The sequence below is a fragment of the Brienomyrus brachyistius genome, chromosome 15, assembly GCF_023856365.1.
Source record: "Brienomyrus brachyistius isolate T26 chromosome 15, BBRACH_0.4, whole genome shotgun sequence".
Classification (NCBI taxonomy): Eukaryota; Metazoa; Chordata; class Actinopteri; order Osteoglossiformes; family Mormyridae; genus Brienomyrus; species Brienomyrus brachyistius.
Genome location: NC_064547.1, coordinates 10,679,301 through 10,703,665, shown reverse-complemented (window position 1 = coordinate 10,703,665; position 24,365 = coordinate 10,679,301). Strand labels below are relative to the sequence as shown.

Here is a 24,365-nt window from a genome sequence, read left to right as displayed (position 1 = left end):
ACTTACTTTATCAGCCGCCTTCCCAGCAGGAGAGCTCCCGACCTTCTCTTCAGTTTCCATAGTATCGCTAAGTAACAAAAAATACGAACATTCATATTTCAAAACCAAATCTTGCCTTCGAATTAAAGTCTTCTTGCTTTGTTTCAAAGGTGTTGTTCAGCTCTTGCTCAGATACCAAAATCACTTGCATCTGGTGATTCATTGAAAGCTCTACATAATTGCTTTTTTGTTTTGTTGGCTCCTTGACAGCTGTATGTTTGAAAACTGCTATTTGCCGCACCTGTAAGATGCTTTGTATGAAAGCATCTGTAATATAAGTAAATATGAATCACAAGCATAATAATAAGCAGTGTTCTCAGAATCTAACAGGCCACTCTGCGCAGATCCTCTGTGTAGATCTACACCACCACACATACCACCATCTGTGTACTCACCCGTCTTTGTCATGGGTAACCACGGTACCCGTGTTGGTGGAGCCTGGTACCGAGGGGATGGGGGTCCCCACAGTGCGCAGGTTCTGGATGACGGAGGACAGAAACTGCTGGCTGGCACTCTCGTACAGGTCGAAGCATATCTGATAGGCCATCAACAGGTTGTCCTCCTTAACCAGCTTCTCCAGGATGTCACTGACGGCTTGGGGGTCATCCAGGAATATCAGGCACTGCACAGGATAGGAAGAGAGGTCAGGCACAGTACCACACACAGCCATGTACATAGAAGATGGAAGATAGAACCACAAAACTCACAAAGAAATCCAGGATAAACACCAGCTATTTATAACCTAACATCACGATCTCTACTGGCCTCCACAGGATCTCCATCCTCTCTTTTAAAGCTGTCATAGTACAGCAGCAGAGCTTCATCTTGTACAGCCAAAACATCAGCACCTCCATTCCCCCCCCCAGAAACCCCTGAGCACCCAAGGCAGGTTACCTGACAGACATTGATGAAGTCCGGCTTCTCCAGGTTCATGTAAAGCTTGACCAGCACCCTGAGAACTTCATTGCGAAACTGCTTGTTCTGCATCAGCGACATGCACACCTTCAGGCTGTAGGCCAGGAGGCCGCTGACGTCATTCTGTTCGTCAGGGGAAAACAGCACTATATCAGGTCACGGCGAAGCAAATGTCAAGGCCTACATGAAGATGTACAGCTACCTCCCCAAGAATAAACATACAACAGAGCTGGGGACACAAGGAAAGCAATATCAATAAAAATCATTACTTACAACCCAGCTATCTGGTACAGATGAATAATATAATCATACTCAGATCTTAACAAGAGCGATACAGCATTATCACTAGCTGCTCTCATTTTTTTTATATTATTTATACATTGTGTGTATATATAAATGTTGAATCTGATTTAAAATAAAAATAGGGTTGGTCAAATATCAAATGTGTCCCCCCCCCAAACAGATTCAACATCTGGTAAAAACCCAAAAAACATTTAATATAATCAATTGAATTGCAGCCAGCTAAAAACTATAAATCTGGTCAAAGTGCAAAAACTGCTTACAAATTCTGCCCTGCAAAGATATTAAACACAGATGATAGTAGGGCCCTCAGCAACAGTCTGACCGTATACCCCCACTGTGCCAATATGATAAGTTAAACATAATTACAGAGGTAACCACTTGGCCATGCAGCTAAGAAGTAAATTCTTAAGGATCGGAAATTCCTCAAGATATTCTTACAGACTCCAGAATGGTCTTCTCAAAGATGTCCAAGCGGCGCGTCTCCAGGGCAATACCGATAGCCTGCTTGTACTTATGGTCTCCCAGGCAACGGAGGAACATCTTGTTTACGATGCCCTCAAGCCGCGGGTCAATGTTCTTCTTCTCCTCACCATCCGGCAGTTCTGCGTTCTCCACGCGCAGCTTTGTGTAGTGGTCAATGCATTTGGCTGAAGGCATGTCACAAGGAAGCACATCATTCCCAAAGGAAAATCTAACTATTAGATATTCAGAAAGAACCAATTCTATTCCAGTGCTTAAGTTCAGGAAACTCATTTAAACACTTCAGGAATAAATTAAATCACATGCAAAATGCATTTAATCTGCAAAAGAGAAATGCATTTCAACAATTATCATTTCTATCTTTGCACATCTATCATTCCTGACATTTGCACGCTCACCAATAATTGTTTCCACATATTCTGAATCATCAGTGACATTGAACAGGTCCCCAGCTCCGAGAGCGTAGTTCAGGGACTCCTCAAAAGCCCCAAGATGGTAGAAAACTTTGGAAGCCACCAGAGCAGCAAACTCTCTGCTACGAAATGTCTCATCTTCATACAGGACTTCACTAGAGCCATGAGGAGAGAGAAGGAAAATATGACATTCAAAAGGTACCAAGAGATTTCCAAAACTCAACACGGACACAACATTATATCCTGTTTTTCCAAACTCACACCAGAAAACTGGTGATTAAGATGTCTTTGATACTACCGATTCAGTTCCATTTATGGGCCATAACATATTATTGTATTTTCCTGACATTTTTGCATCTGATCAACTACTTGTACATGTGAAAAAGTATTTATTAATACAGTAACCGACAGCTACAAACTTTTCCTACCCACAAGATCAAAATGGTATGACTCAATTCACAGAAAAATCTTTTAGAAATTTCTCGCTATACTTCTACGATATCAAAATCTGTGTTTTAATAAATATTTACAAATTATTACTTACATTTTATCAACGGATTCCGATATCTCAGCCCAAAAGTCATTGACAATAGAGTTCAATTTGTGCAAGGCAAACTCCTAATGTAAGAGAAAAGACATCGGGTAAGTCATTATTCGTCTCAGGATACATTAACTAAAACTATATAATTCAAGCCTTTACCTTCAGTTGGGGCTCGTCTTCGTCCAACAGAGAAATTATTCCCGCTGCGAAAATAAACGCATAAAAGACGGAAGATGAGCACGGCAAAGCCGTTTTCGATGTTATTTGTGCGGGACCGAACGTAAACACTAACGCTAGGCCTGCTACCATTCAATACGGCCAGCTTCAAGGAACAGACAAAAACATCATGTTTTTCCTGTATCAGTAGAGTATTCCGATTGTTCTGCTTATAATGACACTGTATGAAACTACCCTAAACAATTTCAGAGCAGCTGCCAAAAGTTACCCCCGGTGCAGACAGCATTTGACGGCTTGGCTCTGTGTGCCGATAGCCAAGTGTTTTAGCGGTCGCATACTTGCTGGCTATCATCAAGTTAAAATTACGTTTATTTTGAAGACGGAAAATGTTTTATAAAAGACACCCCGACTATTGTGTTCGTTCACCGTGAGATATACGTCGGGAATTAACGGCAACGCTAACCGGCTAGCTCTGACTCAGCTAAATCAACCAGCACTTCCTCGACCTCCTCCGCCACTAACACAAGCCTGCTCGAAAAAATATATGTACATCTATTTATTGTTCAGCCACTTACCCGCTGAAGTTATCATGTTTGACTCTTATGCCACCTCTGTACTGAGACAAAGGAAACGTCTTCTCTACTGGAAAGAGAAAGCTCTGAAAGCTTAAATTATCACCCCGTGTCAGTAAGCGGCACTACCTCCACTGTTTTTTTTTCTTTCAATAGAAGACCTAGGCATGGACCCATTCTTTGTGCATGGTGTCCAATGTGTTGCCTGACTGTTGAATTAAAACTTCCCAATTTTTAAAAACTGCTACATGTAAATGGTGCTATAATAACTACATATAAATAGAAGATCTAGAGCTAAGCATATTTTTTTGCCATTGTGAATTAAACTCTTATATGCTAATTAGAAATTTTAAACAGGAAATGTGTGAACCTCAACCGAACTATGACTCTTGTAGTTGGAGAAATGGAACAAAAAAAACGACTATACATCAATCGGACTGGAAAGACCGTGGGTGTACTTAGAATAAGATGCTGATGGATGGATGGATGAATGGATCCTCCGTCCGCCCGTCCATCCATCCATCATCAGCTTAGCCTGGTTAAGGTCACGTGGTTGGACCGAATCGCTTTATATGTACTGAAAATGGGCTCAATTTGATTAGAATGGTACATTCTCGAGGAATCTCACCCTTCACAAAATAAGACCAAGGATTCAAATTCATTTAAAAATTATTATTTAAAAAGCACATGCTGGTTGAACAAATACACTGAAACACAAATTTAGGTATAAATGTGAATTTAATACAATTAGAAAAAATATTACTCATAATGTTTGATTGCAATAAAACACCCTATTTTAAAATAAAATTACTGTTAAACAGTTCCATATGTTTTATATAAAATAAATGCTACATCTCAGTTAAATATACATATATTTATCAACTGACTTTTAAATATTTGGTAATAATATGTAAAAGACAGGGCTATATATTGGCCAACAAGAAATACAATAAGAATGAAGATCAGTATTAAGAACTGTATCAAGTGTTAAACTAAATGAATACATTAACTAATGTAATTTAATACCCATATTTAATGTTACTGATTAAACTGTTCAGGACAATTACCTTTAAACATTCCACTCAAGGGATGCATTCAATAATAACAGAAAAAGCATTTATTGTGCAAATCATCTATGGCCTTCAAAACTTTAAAAAGGAGCAGATATTTCGTCCATTTTTGAGAGAAAAACATTGAAGATTAAATACAAATCTAGTGCCATTGAGACACGTGAAAAACAATTATTCACCATTAATAAATTAAATATATAAAATGGTGAATGAGATGCTCCTGCAACCTTGGCTGCTGTTTTTTTTTTTAAATAAAAATATAATTGCATATATATATAAAACTAAGAAACGCAGCAATCAAATTAATTGCCTCAAATCATAGATTTTTCACATATTAAAAACCTGGCTTATACAAATCTGTAATGCACTATGAACAGGATCCAGTGTTACCATCGGTGTTATTTTAAAATGGTGCCTTTAACTGAAGTCTGTTAAGTTGACAAAAGATTTTCTGTGGTTGTAATCATTAAGCACATATATTACACTTCTTTAACAAGACTGGGAAATGTGTGCGTCTTTAAATTCCAAAATATACCATGAAGTTGTTTAATTTTCAGTAATACACAAAAGTCATATCGTTGTTAAAGTTATACATTATTTTCCTAATGATAAATTGATTATAGTATAATTCTTATTCAACATAAACTCATGCAAGCTGTGCAGCCTGGCGCTTTAGGGCATAAGAAATGGACAGTTTGGCTCTGCTATCCGCTCATGTTACAGCCCGCCTGCTGCACGTTGGCTGTGGAGGTCTTCGTCAGGGGTACACACTCTTCCACACAGTCTGCTCCACCTAGAAATTTTAAATAAGAGTTAAAAGATTATTTCCCTGTAACCAAACCAAATGTTTCACACTTTTGGTGACACAGTGGCTAAGCAGGTAGCACTGTCACCAACACTCGTAGAAAGTCCTGAGCTGTGTTTTCACTCCAAATGCTGGATTGAGCCTGTTGGGTAATACTGCTGGGTTGTTTTCAATCCAAATACGCAATCCTGAACCAGCATTTCGGCTGCTGGCCTGACCCAGCTGCTGGGGTGGAGGGGGGTTGATGTTTTAGAGCCAATCCTAGCAATGCAGGGACGACACCAGTTTTTTTCAGTCGGACTTTCACACCTGTACCCATGTTCTCACACATAACATTCAAATATCTTCACTGGAACCACTGGAAAATAAACAGTCAAATAACCTCAAACACCTGATGTGATATAGAGAACTTTTTGCTTTTATTTCACCGTGTAATAATATCTATAATAAAACAATATTGTAATATTTGAATATAAAGGATAACAAAATAAGTGGCAGCTCTGTTGAGAGTTGACAGCAACAGATTCCAAATGCAAATAGCACACTTGAAATGAACAGTAGACCTTTAATCTGCTCCTTGTAAATAAGATATTGAGGGAATGACACACCCCTGGCCATGGAACAGCTGAGCAGCCAATTGTCCCATTACTTTTGGTCACTTAAAAAGTGGGAGGCACATATACAAACTGCTGTAATTCCTACACCGTTCACCTGATTTGTATGTAAATATCCTCAAATTAAAGCTAAAAGTCTGCAGTCATTTCATTTCAAATCCATTGTGGTGGTGTAAAGAGCCAAAAAGATTAGAATTGTGTCGACGGCCCAATATTTATGGACCTGACTGTATATATATAAAATCTCCAACATCAGCACAGAACTCGGACTAGAAGAGCCCCAGTTAGTGCTGACCACCCCTACACCTGGCACAAACTGAGGCAGCCGGCACAGCGCCCTGCACAAACTAACCCAGAATCATAGTTAAATTGCTTAACCCAAGAGGCTGTGTCAAAATAACTTGTCTAATATTTACCTAGTGCTGGGCTGCCAGTTAACCCATGCTGGGTTGTGTTGACCCAAGCAATATATTAGAGTGGACCCTTGTCACATTAGCTTTCACCCACAGTCCAAAGTTAGGCTATCCAGTGTCTATGAATTATCCATATTTAGTGATGGTGTGTATACGCCCTGTCGTGAGCTGGTATCCGATCCTGGGTGAACCTCAGCGTTGTGCCCTGTGCTGCCTGACACTGTATGCAGACCAGCCCCTCCAGAGTAACTGGTTAGAAGATACATGTATAGTTTTCACCTTGCTTCCCGTTAATGGAGGTGCTGGTGGCTGCGTTTCTCTGAACTCCTCTGTGAGACCACGGAAAGCACTGTAACATTTCTGATAAGCCGCTCCCTCTGTTCACAGCATTACCTAAAATCACAATAGGTGTAACAATTAAAGTTTGGAAGCAATCGGTGCTCTGACACATACCTCTACGTTTTATCTGTAGGATTCAATTAACAAATTAGATTAAGATTTTATTTACAACCAAGTAAAGAAAATAGGCTACATGCACATAGACTGTTATAACAGGCTATCAATACAGTAAGTAAACATGAAATGAACTTTAATTTTACTTGAGGTACTTAACCTCTGCGAAGAGATGATTGTAGTGTCCTGCAGACATTTTTTTTTATTGTATGCGTCCCATCTGCCGTATTTGGCACGAAAGGTCCGACCCAGATCGTTTCAGAGGAGTGGCTTCTGAACACTGACCGCATAAGTTGATCCAAAACCGCTATGGATGTACACGTTTCTCTGCTTTGACCTCTTAAGTACACCAATCCTAGCAATGCAGGAACGACACCGGTTTTTTTCAGTCGGACTTTCACATCTTTAAGGATTTCCTTCAAGCAGATCCTGTTTTCTATACAAATGATAAATTCCTGCCTAAAAATAAATATTATTATTGGCGAATCGATGGCCCGATGAATGCCGCGGGGATCGCAGCTCTTGTTAAAAATACCCCGTTTCACTGCCGTTGCTTTTTCGGTGTCCTCTTCATCCCGTTTTGCATTCATTTCCAAACCCTGTGGCCTCTGAGGCTGCATTAACTCGCCCCCTTGGGAAGAATGCAAGGCTTTCGCCCTGGATACATAGTTGCTTGTTGAAGTCCTTTCGAAGGATGTTTGATTTTCTTGGCTTTTATCGCCAGCAGACACGGATCCGTTACTTATATTACTCGCCATGTGATTAAAGTTGTCAGTTGCGTCATCTCGGTACTCAAGGAAGGGAGAATGAAATATATCCTTCACCAATTCCTCAACGAGCTGCGGTGGGTTTCCGTCCTGGGGATTCCAGGACTCGCTTACAAGATGTATCCTCTCTTTACCCCCGATTTCACTTAGAATTTGCTGAAACTCTTCGTCTTCCTGTGACTTACCGGCCATCTCCGATTTCTTACTCTCGGATGTCCAAAAGATTTCGCCTAATTGTGCAAAGACAACCGCACGCCGTGAAACGGTAGATTTATTGCATCGGACGTATCAGATACATATGTATTCTAGACTCGAAAGAAAGCAGTGTATTTAGCAGCCCGAAGTAGTTAACAGTTATTTAGAAACTACAGCGGATCGGTGGGAAACACCAAAGTAAAATAGATTACGGGCGGGGCGAATAGAGATCGGGGCGCTAGAGTCGACTGCTGATTGGTCGACGCATTTTGATTGATAGACGGGTTTGCGAGGTGAGCAAAAAAAAAAAAAGATCCTGTGTTTGCCCTGAGGTTAATGTCTAATATGCAGCAAATAAACAGACAGCGTTTTTGCAACCATATTAATGGAAATCAATGTCAGAGTTTGCCACAAGACTAGCAGCAAATCTGAAAAGCCCATTATTTTACGTATTTTAACACAGAATACAACTACATATACCCAAAATTGTCAGTGTCAGTTAGGTTAATCTAATGGATGCTAACCTCATAACTGACCCATGATATCCTTGAAGGTTAACTTTGACTTTTAGACTCAAGGCAACAGTGTCGATGGGCTCATCCTGTCTGTAGTTGCAATATAATGTTTTCGTAACGTTTGTATAATAGACAATATTTCAAATGTGAAGAATTACTGTCACGACATTCCTGACCAAGATAAGCGGTTAGGAGAATACTATTAAATATGAAAGAAAATCTCTAAAATACTAATCGCTAAAATATTACTATTCACATTAAAACCAGAATTTATATGATATCTTTAGTTAATCAGAGGCTCAGTGGCGTGCCTGACTGCAGCTGTTATAGCCAGGTATCATACTGCCATTCACAGCCATGAGGCGCTACAGAGTGCAGTGTGCCATGGTCCCAGACACTGGGCTCTGCCTTTGACAGCCACTACAAGGCATTGCAGTGTAGTATGCCATGGATCCAGACACCAGGCTCTGCCTTTGACAGCCACTGTGAGGTGCTGTAGTGTAGTATGCCATCGTCCCAGTCACTGGGGTCTGCCTTTGACAGCCACTGCGAGGCACTGCGGTTTAGTGTACCATGGTCCCAGACATCGGGATCTGCCTTTGACAGCCATTACGAAGCAGTGCAATGTAATGTGCCATCATCCCAGACACCAAGCTTTACCTTTGGCAGCCACTGCGAGGCACTGCAGTATAGTGTGCCATGGTCCCAGACACCAGGCTCTGCCTTTGACAGCCACTATAAGGCATTGCAATGCAGTGTGCCATATTCCCAGACACTGGACTCTGCCTTTGACAGCCACTGAGAGATGCTGCAGTGTAGTATGCCATCATCCCAGACACCGGGCTCTGCCTTTGACAGCCACTATAAGGCATTGCAATGCAGTGTGCCATATTCCCAGACACTGGACTCTGCCTTTGACAGCCACTGAGAGATGCTGCAGTGTAGTATGCCATCATCCCAGACACCAGGCTCTGCCTTTGACAGCCACACTTTCAAGTAACCATGCCAGAAGTACATGTCCGACACACACCTGTCCAACAAAATAGTAATGACGTTATTAACTAGGAAACAATCATTTACCTGAATGAAGAAAACATGAAGTTTCCTTCATGAAACAGTCAAGCAGGTATTTAATAACTTCATTATTATTTAGATCATTAAAACAATGAGGAAAGTGACCCCTTTTGAATTCAAGGTCAGTAGGAAGCTGACTAATAAATGGGGAATATTTTTGTTTCTCTTTGAGGCTGTTCCCTCTCTATCATGAAACACCAGCTCTGTGAAAGTCCTTCCTGGTAGCCTGAGGCTGCCACACCCATTTACATTGTGCTCTGAGGGAACTTTGTGTTTATATTAAACTGGCTGTGAATTTTAGTCCCTTTCATTCTCCATCTAAAATACCCAAAACCACTAAGATCCTCAAAAGATAGCATGGTTTGATGATCGATAAATGGATGGATGGAAATATTCATAGACACTGGATGAATTAAAATATTAATATTTCCATTCACTCATTTTTGTTTATAGATAAAGATATTTAACAAACCCATGGTGAGTCCATGTGATCATGCTGATGAGGGTTGTCCTGGTATGATCTCAGTTGAATCAGAATCATTATTCTTTATTGCACGATTGCACAATGAAAAACTGTTTTGCTCACTCCTAATAGCAGCATCAGTAAAGAACAATAAAGACATATGCCAAATGAGAATTACAGAAGCAATAAATAAATTAACAATAAACAATAATAAATTACACAAGACCACAAATTCGGCAAATCCAACATATTTATACTCACATTTCATATAATTTATTTCCACATTTTACTTAACCGCTTATAGTGAACACGTCTGCCTGGGCGAAATTGATCATTCTAATCGGATGATCCTCATAACCGATTTTTTCTTCTTCATGCCTCAGTCTAACGCCAGCCACAAAGCTGAACGAATAAGACTCCCCTTCGTATCCGTGGATGTAAGACAAGGCAAACATCTTAAAGCCCTTCTCTAATTTACTCGTTGGTACTTTGGAAAAGGATTTACAAAAGCAATGTACGATGTTGATCATAAGTTTGGGCACGTCCTGTAAACGGCATGTATAAACCAATGCCATTTTTCACAGACCGGAAATGAGCAAAATGAGTGCTAAATACAGTTATTATTAAAGCCATAAAGTTGTCTGCCTGCTACATTGGAATCTCCACTGAGTAAGTGTTTTTGATGGATTTTATTTAACTTTGTTTGACTCTGGTCCTTAGCTCTAATGTCATACTTCTTCACTTGTATTGTTTGTGAAAAGGTTTACCACGATCAAACAGAGCAGCCACTACATTATCATACATGAACAAGCACCTCACAAAACAAAAACATTTTATTTTTTATAATGAAAACTTTTGAATGGTATTCCTAGTGTGTGGATCAGAGACAAGATCTTGACACCTCATTAACTATAATTTGTTCTGTGAACAGCTCAGATACCACCTTCTCGAAAGTCTTCTGCATAAAATAGAAATGCCATTCAGCGCGACTCCACTAAATTTGGATTACCTGGAGTTCCTTTGTCATCAGGAGCTGTATCTTCTGCAGACCCTGTCTAATCACATTGAAGTACCTCCTGCTATCACCCTGGCTTTGCAAGAGCTCTTCGACCTTGTGAGGGCACATCTGGAACGTCCAGCCCCATGTGTCACACAGGAAGTCACTGCCACCAATGGACGACCCAAGATTTTGATTGAAGAACAACCCACACTGATGGGTGTTTCAAGAAGAACAATCTTAAGAAGAATGAAAGAGTATGAGCTCTGTGTTAGGGACACATATAATTCCATCAGTGATGAGGAATTTGACAATTTGGTTTCTTCTGTCAAGAATGATCTACCAAATGCAGACTACAGGATGGTCAGAGGGAGGCTGCAGTCAATGGGCTACAGGGTTCGGTGGAGAAGAGTTGCAGCCTCCATGCATAGGGTTGATTCCATGGGCATCATATCAAGGTTGTCAAGTCTTGGCTGTGTTGTACGCAGAATGTACTCTGTACCAGGGCCCTTGTCTCTGGTACACGTGGACACAAACCACAAGTTGATCCGGTTTGTATTAACATCAGATTTATTTGAAGTTTGTTCTTCTACAGCCCTGGGTGGATTGGTGTGAGGTGGTGGTGGGGCTTTGGAGAAGATTTCCTGCCGATCAACACTGGCAACTTATATCTATGTGTCATGGAGGTCTCGGGACTCACAGATATTCAGAGACATGGATAGTTTACTGGTGTTTTTCAGCAGGAAATAGTTATTACTACATATTTTCACCCCCCCCCCCCACAGAAACTAGATCTGACTATAGTGGAAAAATCTTTTTTTTTTTATTTGTGAGAACTTGAAAGCCCTTAAATTACTTAAATTACAAAACTTTGAAAAAATATATGTTCATTCACCAACAGTTTCTAATCTGGGGTCTAAAGTGGTCAGGCTTGCAAGTGTATTTGGTTATTTGTCTATCCTAGCCTGTTGCAGTGTATATTTCCTGTATATTTTGCATGTAAAAATGTTGTTTGTTATGTCAGTGCTTAATATCATGTAGTCTTCATAAATTTTGTTTTAACCCGACTTAATGGCTTTCTTCATCTTGGCCAGGGACTGCATTTGGAAAGTAGCCACTTGACTAAAATTGGCACATTTTCAGAAATGCCAGCAACAATACTGATAATGAACACCCCTCTAACTGACTCTCAGTTGGTTTAGAAAAAAGACTTTTTAGAGAAAAGAAAGCCTTCCTTTGGTTTAGCATTTTTCTATTTTTTGTTAGCTGTGCACAACATATCAGAAGAATACATTACAATTAAATTAGTTAAGAAATAACAGATTGCGTATATACAATATTAAGGTGATAACAACAACCCTCACTGTCTCTAGGTGCTGGTTCAGACAGGGCATTCTGCAGCAGGGACACCACCCGTCGTGCAGAATCCTGCAAATCTCCTTATCACAACAGCCCACATAACAGAATAACATTAGTGTATGATTCAGTAGAGCTAGTCCAGGTCTGGAAATTAGTTGGGCCAGATTTTCAAACCAAGAAATTTAGCTGGGCCAGACATTTTCAGCAGCCCAGTAAGCAGCAGGTAATGGCATTTTATATAGATTGGACACTCTCTATGCAATGTGCAATACTTATATAGATGGTAAATGTTTACCTGCTTGCACAGATGGTTGATTAGGTAATTAGTGTAAGTGTGTGTGTGTGTGTGTGTGTGTGTGTGTGTCCAATCGCATGTATGTCCAAGGTCCATAGTAAAAAATATACACTGATCAAGAGATGCCCGAAAGTGGATGAAAGAGGACATTAGTAGGGGTATCACTTAGTGTAATGGATGCAGGAAAATGAGCAGGACTGCAAGCCATATAATGACCCACTGTCCTTATCTAGCTCTTAATATAGTATGCATACAGTGATGTATCTACAATGGACAGCTACTATAAGCAGATAGCACAGCACAGGTGCTTAATCTGTATGCTATTTCCATCCATCCATCCATCCATTGTCCAAACCGTTTATCCTACTGGGTCGCGGGGGGTCCGGAGCCTATCCCAGAATCAATGGGCAGAAGGCAGGGAACAACCCAGGATGGGGGGCCAGCCCATTGCAGCTCACACTCACACACCATTCACTCACACATGCACACCTACGGGCAATTTAGCACCTCCAATTTGTCATGCCCGGCTCGTCCGCTCCTCGTGTGTGCCACGCCCCCTGCCTTCCCACGTGCATTTCCTTGATTGTACCCTGCTGTATCTGCTTACTTTGATTAGTCTTGTCTGGTTTTAAGTCCTGGTCTTACCTGTTAGCGTTGTCTGTCATTGATGTTAGTCGGCGTGCCATGTTCCCGAGTCCTCGTCCTCCCAATAAATCCCCGTTTGCCCTAAGTCTGCCTGCTTGCTTGCCTCTCCGCTCATCACCTTACCCTTGCGCCTCTACCGCCGACGTATATCGTGACAGAATGACAGACCACAAAAGGAAAGGCCCCCGGAGAAGGAGAGGACCGGAGGAGACGATCCGCCTGGGAGCCTGTTCGCTCTCCCGGCTATGGATCGCTTCGGAGGAGAATGAGAGGGAAGTACCCGCTCTACCTCCAGCCAGGAAGCTGACCACACACTACCCCCGATCCCGTGTGGAAGTACTGGCTCTCCAGTGAGGATGAGGACGAGGAGCCCTTCCTCTACCCTTACCCGGAGCCGGAGCCGATTCTTCCACCGTCCGTTTTCACGGACATCGCGCCGCCTCCCGCAACCGCCAGGCGCCAGCGAGGGAGACGGAGGAGAACGGCGATCGCCAGTACGGAGGACCTCCCTCCGTTGCTGCCGGCAGACCCCGCTCCCGTGCGGCCGCCGTTGCCGGCGGACCCCGCTCCCGTGCGGCCGCCGTTGCCGGCGGACCCCGCTCCCGTGCGGCCGCCGTTGCCGGCGGACCCCGCTCCCGTGCGGCCGCCGCCTGCGCAGCCGCCGCCTGCGCAGCCGCCTTCGCAGCCGCCTTCGCTGCCTGCTGCAGCTCCCGGGCCGGCGCCCCCACTGCAGCTGCCTGCTGCAGCTCCCGGGCCGGCGCCCCCACTGCAGCAACCTGCAGCTCCCGGGCCGGCGCCCCCACTGCAGCCACCTGCTGCAGCTCCAGGGCAGGCGCCCCCTCTGCAGCCGCCTGCTGCAGCTCCAGGGCAGGCGCCCCCACTGCAGTCGCCTGCTGCAGCTCCCGGGCCGGCGCCCCCACTGCAGCCACCTCCAGTTCCTGACCGTGCTGCAGCTCCCGGGCAGGCGCCCCCACTGCAGTCGCCTGCTGCAGCTCCCGGGCCGGCGCCCCCACTGCAGCCACCTCCAGTTCCTGACCGCGCTCCAGTTCCTGCAGAGGCACCCCCTCTGCAGCCGCCTGCTGCAGCTCCCGGGCAGGCGCCCCCACTGCAGCCACCTGCTGCAGCTCCAGGGCAGGCGCCCCCACTGCAGCCACCTGCAGCTCCAGGGCAGGCGCCCCCTCTGCAGCCGCCTGCTGCAGCTCCCGGGCCGGCGCCCCCACTGCAGCCACCTCCAGTTCCTGACCGCGCTCCAGTTCCTGACCGCGCTCCAGTTCCTGACCGCGCTCCAGTTCCTGACCGCGCTCCAGTTCCTGACCGCGCTCCAGTTCCTGACCGCGCTCCAGTTCCTGCAGAGGCACCCCCTCTGCAGCCGCCTGCTGCAGCTCCCGGGCAGGTGCCCCCACTGCAGCCACCTGCTGCAGCTCCAGGGCAGGCGCCCCCACTGCAGCCACCTGCAGCTCCAGGGCAGGCGCCCCCTCTGCAGCCGCCTGCTGCAGCTCCCGGGCCGGCGCCCCCACTGCAGCCACCTCCAGTTCCTGACCGTGCTGCAGCTCCCGGGCAGGCGCCCCCACTGCAGTCGCCTGCTGCAGCTCCCGGGCCGGCGCCCCCACTGCAGCCAGCTCCTGTTCCTGACCGCGCTCCTGTTCCTGACCGCGCTCCTGTTCCTGACCGCGCTCCTGTTCCTGTCCAGGCGCCCCCACTGCAGCAACCTGCAGCTCCCGGGCAGGCGCCCCCACTGCAGTCACCTGTAGTTCCAGGGCGGGCGCCCCCACGACAGCGGCTTGCAGCACCTGGGCCGAGGTCCCCACTGCAGCGTCCTGCAGTTTCCGGGCTGATGCCCCCGCGGCCTGACCGTGTTCCTGTCCCGGCGCCACGGCAGCCTGACCGTGTTCCTGTCCCGGCGCCACGGCAGCCTGACCGTGTTCCTGTCCCGGCGCCACGGCAGCCTGACCGTGTTCCTGTCCCGGCGCCACGGCAGCCTGCAGCAGCTCCAGAGGCGCCCCCTCCGCCTGCAGCAGCTCCAGAGGCGCCCCCTCCGCCTGCAGCAGCTCCAGAGGCGCCCCCTCCGCCTGCAGCAGCTCCAGAGGCGCCCCCTCCGCCTGCAGCAGCTCCAGAGGCGCCCCCTCCGCCTGCAGCAGCTCCAGAGGCGCCCCCTCCGCCTGCAGCAGCTCCAGAGGCGTCCCCTCCGACTGCTGCAGCTCCAGTCCCTGTCCTAGTCCCCGAGGTGGTCCCGGACAACTCCATCTTGGCTCCTCCCTCTTCGGAGGTGGAGGAGCTGGAATGGGACCCCTCGGGGACAGAACTCGTAACCCCTTGTCCCTCGCCCCGGCGACTTCGACCCCGAACTAGGGTCGGCCTGTCTGTGTCCCGCAGGGGAAGGGGACACAGACGCAGGGCTGGGGTCCCGCCCGCCCTGCCCCCTGGCTCGCCCTCCCTCGCCTGCGCTCTGGCTCGGCTGGCGCCTGCGGGTCCTGGCCCTCCGGGTCGGCTGTCGCCTGCGGGTCCCCCTCCGAGGCTTCGTCGCCCCGCCTCGCTCCCCTCTCCGGAGCCTGGTCGGTCGCCTGCGGGCTCCCCGACGGCGGCTCCTCGGTTGCCTGCGGGGCCCCTACCTCCGGCCCTCCACCGGACGTCGCCGCCTGCTGCGGCTCCCCCCTCCTCCGGGCCTTCGCCGTGGGCCCCTCCAGCTCCCTCGTCCCCTTCCCCGGTGCTCCCTCCTGCTCCCTCCCTGGCCCCTCCGCGGGTCCCTCGCCCTGCCTCCTCGGCCCCTCCGAGGTCCCCTCCGGCTCCGGCCTCCCGGCCGCCTGCGGCCCCTCCGGCTGCCGCCCGTCGCCCGCTGGGTCTCCCTCGGGCTCCCCTTTGTTCCCCCTCCTTGTCTCCCTATGCCCCTGCCTTTGTCCCGCCTGTCTCTGTCCCTTTTTCTGCTCGTCCCTTCGTCCCGCCCGTCTCTGCTCCTCGTGTTCCTCCTGTCTTTGCTGCCCGTCCTCCTCTGTGCCCTCTGTTCACTCCTGGCCCTTGTGTCCCGCCGGTTCCTTCTGTGTCCCCTCTCTTTCTCTGTCGGTCCGTGTTCCCCGTCCTCTGTCAGGTTTTGTCCCTGGTCCTGTCTTTGTGCCTGTTCTGTCTCTCTGTTTAGTTCCCGGTCTTGTGTTCTTGGTTTTGGGTTTTGTTTTTCAGGTCTTGGTCCCCTCGTCCCGTTCGTCGCCTCCTCCTGGGCGCGCCCGGTGCAGCGCGCCTTTGGGGGGGGGCTCTGTCATGCCCGGCTCGTCCGCTCCTCGTGTGTGCCACGCCCCCTGCCTTCCCACGTGCATTTCCTTGATTGTACCCTGCTGTATCTGCTTACTTTGATTAGTCTTGTCTGGTTTTAAGTCCTGGTCTTACCTGTTAGCGTTGTCTGTCATTGATGTTAGTCGGCGTGCCATGTTCCCGAGTCCTCGTCCTCCCAATAAATCCCCGTTTGCCCTAAGTCTGCCTGCTTGCTTGCCTCTCCGCTCATCACCTTACCCGTGCGCCGCTACCGCCGACGGATATCGTGACACCAATTAGCCTCAGCATGTTTTTGTGCTTTGGAGGGAAACCCCACAATGACATGGGGAGAACATGCAAACTCCACACCCATGTAACCCAGGCGCAGACTCGAACCCGGGTCCCAGAGGTGTGAGGCAACAGTGCTAACCACTGCACCACCATGCCGCCCCCTGTATTCTATTTCATTCTATAAAAAGAAACTTACTGTACTGTACAATAAAATATTTCACCACTGCTTCTTCCTCAGCTCCCACTGTTTGCTATCACATGCATCTTTTGATTTCTTATTGCAATCTGTGCTTTATTTTTTTCGTGAAATGTAAGTGCAGTATCTGTTTATTAAGTGCTGTGGTTTAATATGTACATTATTATTTCAGTACTGTGTATACTGTCCTTAATGTCTTGCCTCTCATATAACTTGAGATACGCCAAAATTGACATGCAACAAGTGGTCCTGGTTCCAAATGCGGAAGTTGATGGATACCTGTACTTTACATGCTGTAGGGTGCTGGGTGTCAGACATTGCAATGCACCTTGCTTTGATTTTGACCCGTTAGATCAGAGGGAGGTAATCTTATCCAGAAAGGGCTGCTGTGTATGATGGTTTTCACTGCAACTCTCTGAACAGCGAACCTAACGGTTATCCCAATACCTTGATCTTGCTAACATATTTAAATGTGTACCTATTCAGGAATAGAGTCGTGAAGGCATTCAGAGGAGGACTGATGATTATCAGAGGGAACAAAGGGGCTGGGTACTTGTCAGTATCCAGTAGAACCACCAGACTCCTACACTGAATTGTTCTGGATGTGGCACAGACACTAATCCCTCTGTATTAGGGCATCCGTCTCCAGTTTGTACTCTTCCAGTTAATAGGTAGATTTTCAGACAGATTTTCGCCCTAGTCCAGTACTCATTGACAGCCTAATACACCGTGTTTCAGTTTCTCTTGATAGTCAATACATGTCACAGGATGTACATTACTCTGATGGGCAGGCCCTCTTACATATGATGGAAACACTACAACAACTTAAGAATAAGGGTCAGAAGAGTGAAATACATATAATGAGTGTGTAGCTCAGCAGACTAAGACTCTGTGGCCGTGATCAGAAGGTCGACGGTTCGTGCTCAGAATTGGCAGAATAGCCACATGTCCACAGGCTTTTGAACAAGACCTGAAAACCCTGGGGGCCTCAAGGTAGCAGTCTCTTCACTGTGACCCCCAAGCTTGTTCTTGCCTTTATGGAGAGTAAGATGGGGCAAATTATTAATCCCATGGGGCTTCAGCAGAAGTAAAAACCAGTACAAGGAAAATAGTTGTTAATTTTAGATACTACCTTCTGCTGGCATTATGAGAATATTCAGATTATCATTTTTCGCCATAATTGCAATTTTAACATTAAATTTATGATTTTTCCCATGGTCCTGTGGCCACTTTATATGGTAATTATTGATGAAAACTTTTTTGGAAAGTGAAACAATATTAAAATTGCTTTATTGCGTAAAAAAAAAACTGTTTTTGTTTAGTAAAATAATGTTTTTTCGCTTTTTATACTGCCGTCTTGTGGCAAATTTAAGTACTGCAGTTTGAAAATAATTAAATGATTTCTTGCCGAAATTGCAATACCTACGTTTGGCCACGAGATGGCAGCAAGAAAAGTTAAACTTTATTTTCCCACGGTCTACTAGCAGCTTTGTGTGGTAATTGTTTGTATTAAAAATACATTGGACCAAGTCAAATTATTTTAATGAAGAATTAACATCAAAAAGCTGCTAGTAGACCGTGGGAAAATAATATTTAACTTTTCTTGCTGCCATCTCGTGGCCAAAAATAGGTACTGCAGTTTGAAAACAAATGATTTATTCCCGAAATTGCAATACCTACTTTTCGCCACGAGATGGCAGCAAGAAAATAGAAAAATTATTTTCCCACGGTCTACTAGCAGCTTTTTGATGTTATTTCTTCATTAAAATAATTTGACTTGGTCCAATGTATTTTTAATACAAACAATTACCACACAAAGCTGCTAATAGACCGTGGGAAAATAATTTTTTACTTTTCTTGCTGCCATCTCGTGGCGAAAAGTAGGTATTGCAATTTCGGGAATAAATCATTTGTTTTCAAACTGCAGTACCTATTTTTGGCCACGAGATGGCAGCAAGAAAAGTTAAAAATTATTTTCCCACGGTCTACTAGCAGCTTTTTGATGTTATTTCTTCATTAAAATAATTTGACTTGGTCCAATGTATTTTTAATACAAACAATTACCACAAAAAGCTGCTAATAGACCGTGGGAAAATAATTTTTAACTTTTCTTGCTGCCATCTCGTGGCGAAAAGTAGGTATTGCAATTTCGGGAATAAATCATTTGTTTTCAAACTGCAGTACCTATTTTTGGCCACGAGATGGCAGCAAGAAAAGTTAAAAATTATTTTCCCACGGTCTATTAGCAGCTTTTTGATGTTATTTCTTCATTAAAATAATTTGACTTGGTCCAATGTATTTTTAATACAAACAATTACCACACAAAGCTGCTAGTAGACCGTGGGAAAATAATTTTTTACTTTTCTTGCTGCCATCTCGTGGCGAAAAGTAGGTATTGCAATTACGGGAATAAATCATTTGTTTTCAAACTGCAGTACCTATTTTTGGCCACGAGATGGCAGCAAGAAAAGTTAAAAATTATTTTCCCACGGTCTATTAGCAGCTTTTTGATGTTATTTCTTCATTAAAATAATTTGACTTGGTCCAATGTATTTTTAATACAAACAATTACCACACAAAGCTGCTAGTAGACCGTGGGAAAATAATTTTTTACTTTTCTTGCTGCCATCTCGTGGCGAAAAGTAGGTATTGCAATTACGGGAATAAATCATTTGTTTTCAAACTGCAGTACCTATTTTTGGCCACGAGATGGCAGCAAGAAAAGTTAAAAATTATTTTCCCACGGTCTATTAGCAGCTTTTTGATGTTATTTCTTCATTAAAATAATTTGACTTGGTCCAATGTATTTTTAATACAAACAATTACCACACAAAGCTGCTAATAGACCGTGGGAAAATATTTTTTAACTTTTCTTGCTGCCATCTCGTGGCGAAAAGTAGGTATTGCAATTTCGGCAAGAAATCATTTAATTATTTTCAAACTGCAGTACTTAAATTTGCCACAAGACGGCAGTATAAAAAGCGAAAAAACATTATTTTACTAAACAAAAACAGTTTTTTTTACGCAATAAAGCAATTTTAATATTGTTTCACTTTCCAAAAAAAGTTTTCATCAATAATTACCATATAAAGCGGCCACAGGACCATGGGAAAAATCATAAATTTAATGTTAAAATTGCAATTATGGGGAAAAATGATAATCTGAATATTCTCATAAGGCCAGCAGAAGGTAGTATCTAAAATTAACAACTATTTTCCTTGTACTGGTTTTTAATTCTGCTGAGGCCCCATGGGATTAATAATTTGCCCCATCTTACTCTCCATAAAGGCAAGAACAAGCTTGGGGGTCACAGTGAAGAGACTGCTACCTTGAGGCCCCCAGGGTTTTCAGGTCTTGTTCAAAAGCCTGTGGACATGTGGCTATTCTGCCAATTCTGAGCACGAACCGTCGACCTTCTGATCACAGCCACAGAGTCTTAGTCTGCTGAGCTACACACTCATTATATGTATTTCACTCTTCTGACCCTTAGTTGTTGTAGTGTTTCCATCATATGTAAGAGGGCCTGCCTATCAGAGTAATGTACATCCTGTGACATGTATTGACTATCAAGAGAAACTGAAACACGGTGTATTAGGCTGTCAATGAGTACTGGACTAGGGCGAAAATCTGTCTGATAATCTACCTATTAACTAGAAGAGTACAAACTGGAGACGGATCCCCTAATACAGAGGGATTAACGTCTGTGCCACATCCAGAACAATTCAGTGTAGGAGTCTGGTGGTTCTACTGGATACTGACAAGTACCCAGCCCCTTTGTTCCCTCTGATAATCATCAGTCCTCCTCTGAATGCCTTTACCACTCTATTCCTGAATAGGTTCACATTTAAATATGCTAGCAAGATCAAGGTATTGGGATAACCGTTAGGTTCGCTGTTCAGAGAGTTGCAGTGAAAACCATCATACACAGCGGCCCTTTCTGGATAAGATTACCTCCTTCTGATCTAACGGGTCAAAATCAAAGCAAGGTGCATTGCAATGTCTGACACCCAGCACACTACAGCATATAAAGTACAGGTATCCATCCATCCATCCATCCATTTTCCAAACCGCTTATCCTATTGGGTCGCGGGGGGTCCGGAGCCTATCCCGGAATCAATGGGCACGAGGCAGGGAACAACCCAGGATGGGGGGCCAGCCCATCGCAGGGCACACTCACACACCATTCACTCACACATGCACACCTACGGGCAATTCAGCAACTCCAATTAGCCTCAGCATGTTGTTGGACTGTGGGGGGAAACCGGAGTACATGGAGGAAACCCCACGACGACACGGGGAGAACATGCAAACTCCGCACACATGTGACCCAGGCGGAGACTCGAACCCGGGTCCCAGAGGTGTGAGGCAACAGTGCTAACCACTGCACCACCATGCCGCCCAGGTATCCATTGACTTCTGCATTTGGAACCAGGACCACTTGTTGCATGTCAATTTTGGCGTATCTCAAGTTATATGAGAGGCAAGACATTAAGGACAGTATACACAGTACTGAATAATAATGTACATATTAAACCACAGCACTTAATAAACAGATACTGCACTTACATTTCACGAAAAAAATAAAGCACAGATTGCAATAAGAAATTAAAAGATGCATGTGATAGCAAACAGTGGAAGCTGAGGAAGAAGCAGTGGTGAAATACTTTTTTGTACAGTACAGTAAGTTTCTTTTTATAGAATGAAATAGCATACAGGGGGCGGCATGGTGGTGCAGTGGTTAGCACTGTTGCCTCACACCTCTGGGACCCGGGTTCGAGTCTGCGCCTGGGTTACATGGGTGTGGAGTTTGCATGTTCTCCCCATGTCGTCGTGGGGTTTACTCCGGTTTCCCCCCACAGTCCAAAAACATGCTGAGGCTAATTGGAGGTGCTAAATTGCCCATAGGTGTGCATGTGTGAGTGAATGGTGTGTGAGTGTGAGCTGCGATGGGCTGGCCCCCCATCCTGGGTTGTTCCCTGCCTCATGCCCATTGATTCCGGGATAGGCTCCGGACCCCCTGCGACCCAGTAGAATAAGCGGTTTGGACAATGGATGGATGGATGGAAATAGCATACAGATTAAGCACCTGTGCTGTGCTATCTGCTTATAGTAGCTGTCCATTGTAGATACATCACTGTATGCATACTATATTAAGAGCTAGATAAGGACAGTGGGTCATTATATGGCTTGCAGTCCTGCTCATTTTCCTGCACCCGTTACACTAAGTGATACCCCCACTAATGTCCTCTTTCATCCACTTTCGGGCATCTCTTGATCAGTGTATATTTTTTACTATGGACCTTGGACATACATGTGATTGGACCCACACACACACACACACACACACTTACACTAATTACCTAATCAACCATCTGTGCAAGCAAGTAAACATGTACCATCTATATAAGTATTGCACATTGCATAGAGAGTGTCCAATCTATATTAAAGGTCACTCAAAAGAAGTCAGACTTCAGTAAAGACTGTAAATTTCTCAGCCATAACATAAGCCGTAAATAATTACCAAATGAGTCATCCCATTTCGGAAACATTTATTGATATTCTTTCATAACACACAGACATGAGTTTTTTTTTTCAACTGTCAGCATCCGATCCAAATGGGATTCCCATTTCCTTTCTGTGGGATCCAACAGAACACGGGCTGGCCATCAGTCAACATGCCTTCAACTGTGCAGGACAGGACCCAGTCCAGGCCAAACCTCACGGTGCTGGTGTTGATAAAAAAATGTAAGGAACATGCAGTTGCAGCTCACACACAAACACAGTCCACAGCATCCAGAAAAAGGTCAGGCCTTTTTCTTCTTTAGCTGACTCCGCCCAGACCGCGCCCCCTTCTGGGCGCCTCACACTATGCCTTTGAACTGGCCCTGCAGCTTGGCCCGTTCCCTGTTTCCCAATGCAAGTCATAAGATTCACCCGTAAATGATATTTTGAATCGGAACAATATTTATTACTATTGTTTAGATTAAATATATAACTGTTTAATGATTGAATATAACTTGATATTGTTGTTTGTGTTGTTTAGTTTGAGGTTCTAGTTTCTGTCTTTATCCGCTTTCGTTTCAGTAGGCAGCTGGTTCATCCCAGGCTCAGGGTCTCTCTGCTCTTCATCAAACCCACACCCCCAGTTTGGGAGCACCCTCTCCTTCTCCTCCCCCCACGGCTGTGACCGTTACTCCTTCTTGAGGAGTAACCGCTCCGTACCCTATCCCAGCCCCTATACCCACAGGAGTGCATCACCCAGTGAGCAGCCGCCCTGCCTGTCCCCTCACACAAGCGCACACTGAAATCATGGTCCTAAGCTCTCTGTGTGGGTCACCACGATAGTACATCACACCGACGATTACCCTCTGACTGAATCAGAATCAGCTTTATTTGGCCAAGTATGTTCACACATATTGGGAATAGTCAGACATTTAATCAAAACAATTAAGACAAGACATAAACATACAGGTCTGTTGATATGCGACGTATATAACCTCTGCATTGACAGCACTGCTTCAGTTATCGATTGAAGAGCAAATTTCCAAAACTCACTCAGTCCGATAGCCTAAAGTAATAAGTCATAATCCTATTCATACGTTGCAGTAATGGGAATGAAATCTCACTCAGTGTTTATGTAATCGAGCGATGGAATTTTGTGAAATTTCCAAAAGTCCACAGAAATCTACTGAAAAACATTCCTGCGGACTGAGTTTTTGATATTTGCTTTTCAATTAACACAATTTTCTTCAATCTGAGGTTTAACAGAATTCAGCCATATGCTGTTCAAAAAAAACTCCACAGAACAAAAACAGAAAGGACTTTACATCGGTCTGAAATGAAAGTTGACACAGGCTACAGCAGTGAACAAACCAATCAATGTATTAAAGTTAGGCATTAAGTAACTGGAGGCAACAGAAGGAATACTTCGAAGACCTCCTCAATCCCACCGACACGCCTTCCGATATGGAAGCAGAGTGTGGGGACTTGAGGGTGGACTCGCCTATTTCTGGGGCGGAGGTCACTGAGGTGGTCAAAAAGCTTCTCGGTGGCCGGGCCCCGGGGGTGGATGAGATTCGCCCGGAGTTCCTCAAGGCTCTGGATGCTGTGGTGCTGTCCTGGCTGACACGCATCTGCGGCATCGCGTGGACATCGGGTGCAGTGCCTCTGGACTGGCAGACCGGGGTGGTGGTCCCCCTCTTTAAGAAGGGGGACCGGAGGGTGCGCTCCAACTATAGGGGGATCACACTCCCCAGCCTCCCTGGTAAGGTCTATTCGGGGGTCCTGGAGAGGAGGGTCCGCTGGATTGTCGAACCTCGGATTCAGGAGGAGCAGTGTGGTTTTCGCCCTGGCCGTGGAACAGTGGACCAGCTCTATACTCTCAGCAGGGTTTTGGAGGGTTCATGGGAGTTTGCCCAACTAGTCTACATGTGTTTTGTGGACTTGGAGAAGGCATTTGACCGTGTCCCTTGGGGGGTCCTGTGGGGAGTGCTCCGGGAGTATGGGGTTCCGGGCCCCCTTTTAAGGGCGGTT

At 45.3% G+C, this 24,365-nt stretch overlaps 2 protein-coding genes across 3 annotated transcripts in view; both read right to left on the bottom strand.

The window, feature by feature from the left end:
* Positions 1–3,600, bottom strand: part of psmd1 (proteasome 26S subunit, non-ATPase 1) — a 37,807-nt gene extending 34,207 nt beyond the window's left edge. Inside the window, exons 1-8 of the mRNA XM_048977470.1 lie at positions 3,444–3,600; positions 2,851–2,894; positions 2,695–2,768; positions 2,136–2,305; positions 1,696–1,904; positions 934–1,077; positions 435–661; positions 7–67 (exon numbers count right to left, since the gene is read on the bottom strand). Of these exons, the coding sequence (XP_048833427.1) occupies positions 7–67; positions 435–661; positions 934–1,077; positions 1,696–1,904; positions 2,136–2,305; positions 2,695–2,768; positions 2,851–2,894; positions 3,444–3,459 (945 nt within the window). The 5' untranslated portion in view covers positions 3,460–3,600. The remainder of the gene's footprint in view (positions 1–6; positions 68–434; positions 662–933; positions 1,078–1,695; positions 1,905–2,135; positions 2,306–2,694; positions 2,769–2,850; positions 2,895–3,443) is intronic.
* Positions 3,601–4,159: 559 nt separating this feature from the next.
* On the bottom strand, positions 4,160–7,971 carry LOC125709224 (uncharacterized protein C2orf72 homolog). Of its 2 annotated transcripts, none has more exons than XM_048977477.1 (3): positions 7,331–7,971; positions 6,622–6,735; positions 4,160–5,303 (listed from the first exon to the last, which is right to left on the bottom strand). In XM_048977477.1, the coding sequence occupies exons 1-3, from the start codon at positions 7,752–7,754 to the stop codon at positions 5,215–5,217; spliced, it is 627 nt and encodes a 208-aa protein (XP_048833434.1). In that variant the 5' UTR covers positions 7,755–7,971; the 3' UTR covers positions 4,160–5,214. The 2 variants fall into 2 exon arrangements, with proteins under 2 accessions (XP_048833434.1, XP_048833433.1); XM_048977476.1 differs by having other exon boundaries at positions 6,956–7,969.
* Positions 7,972–24,365: the final 16,394 nt, after the last annotated feature.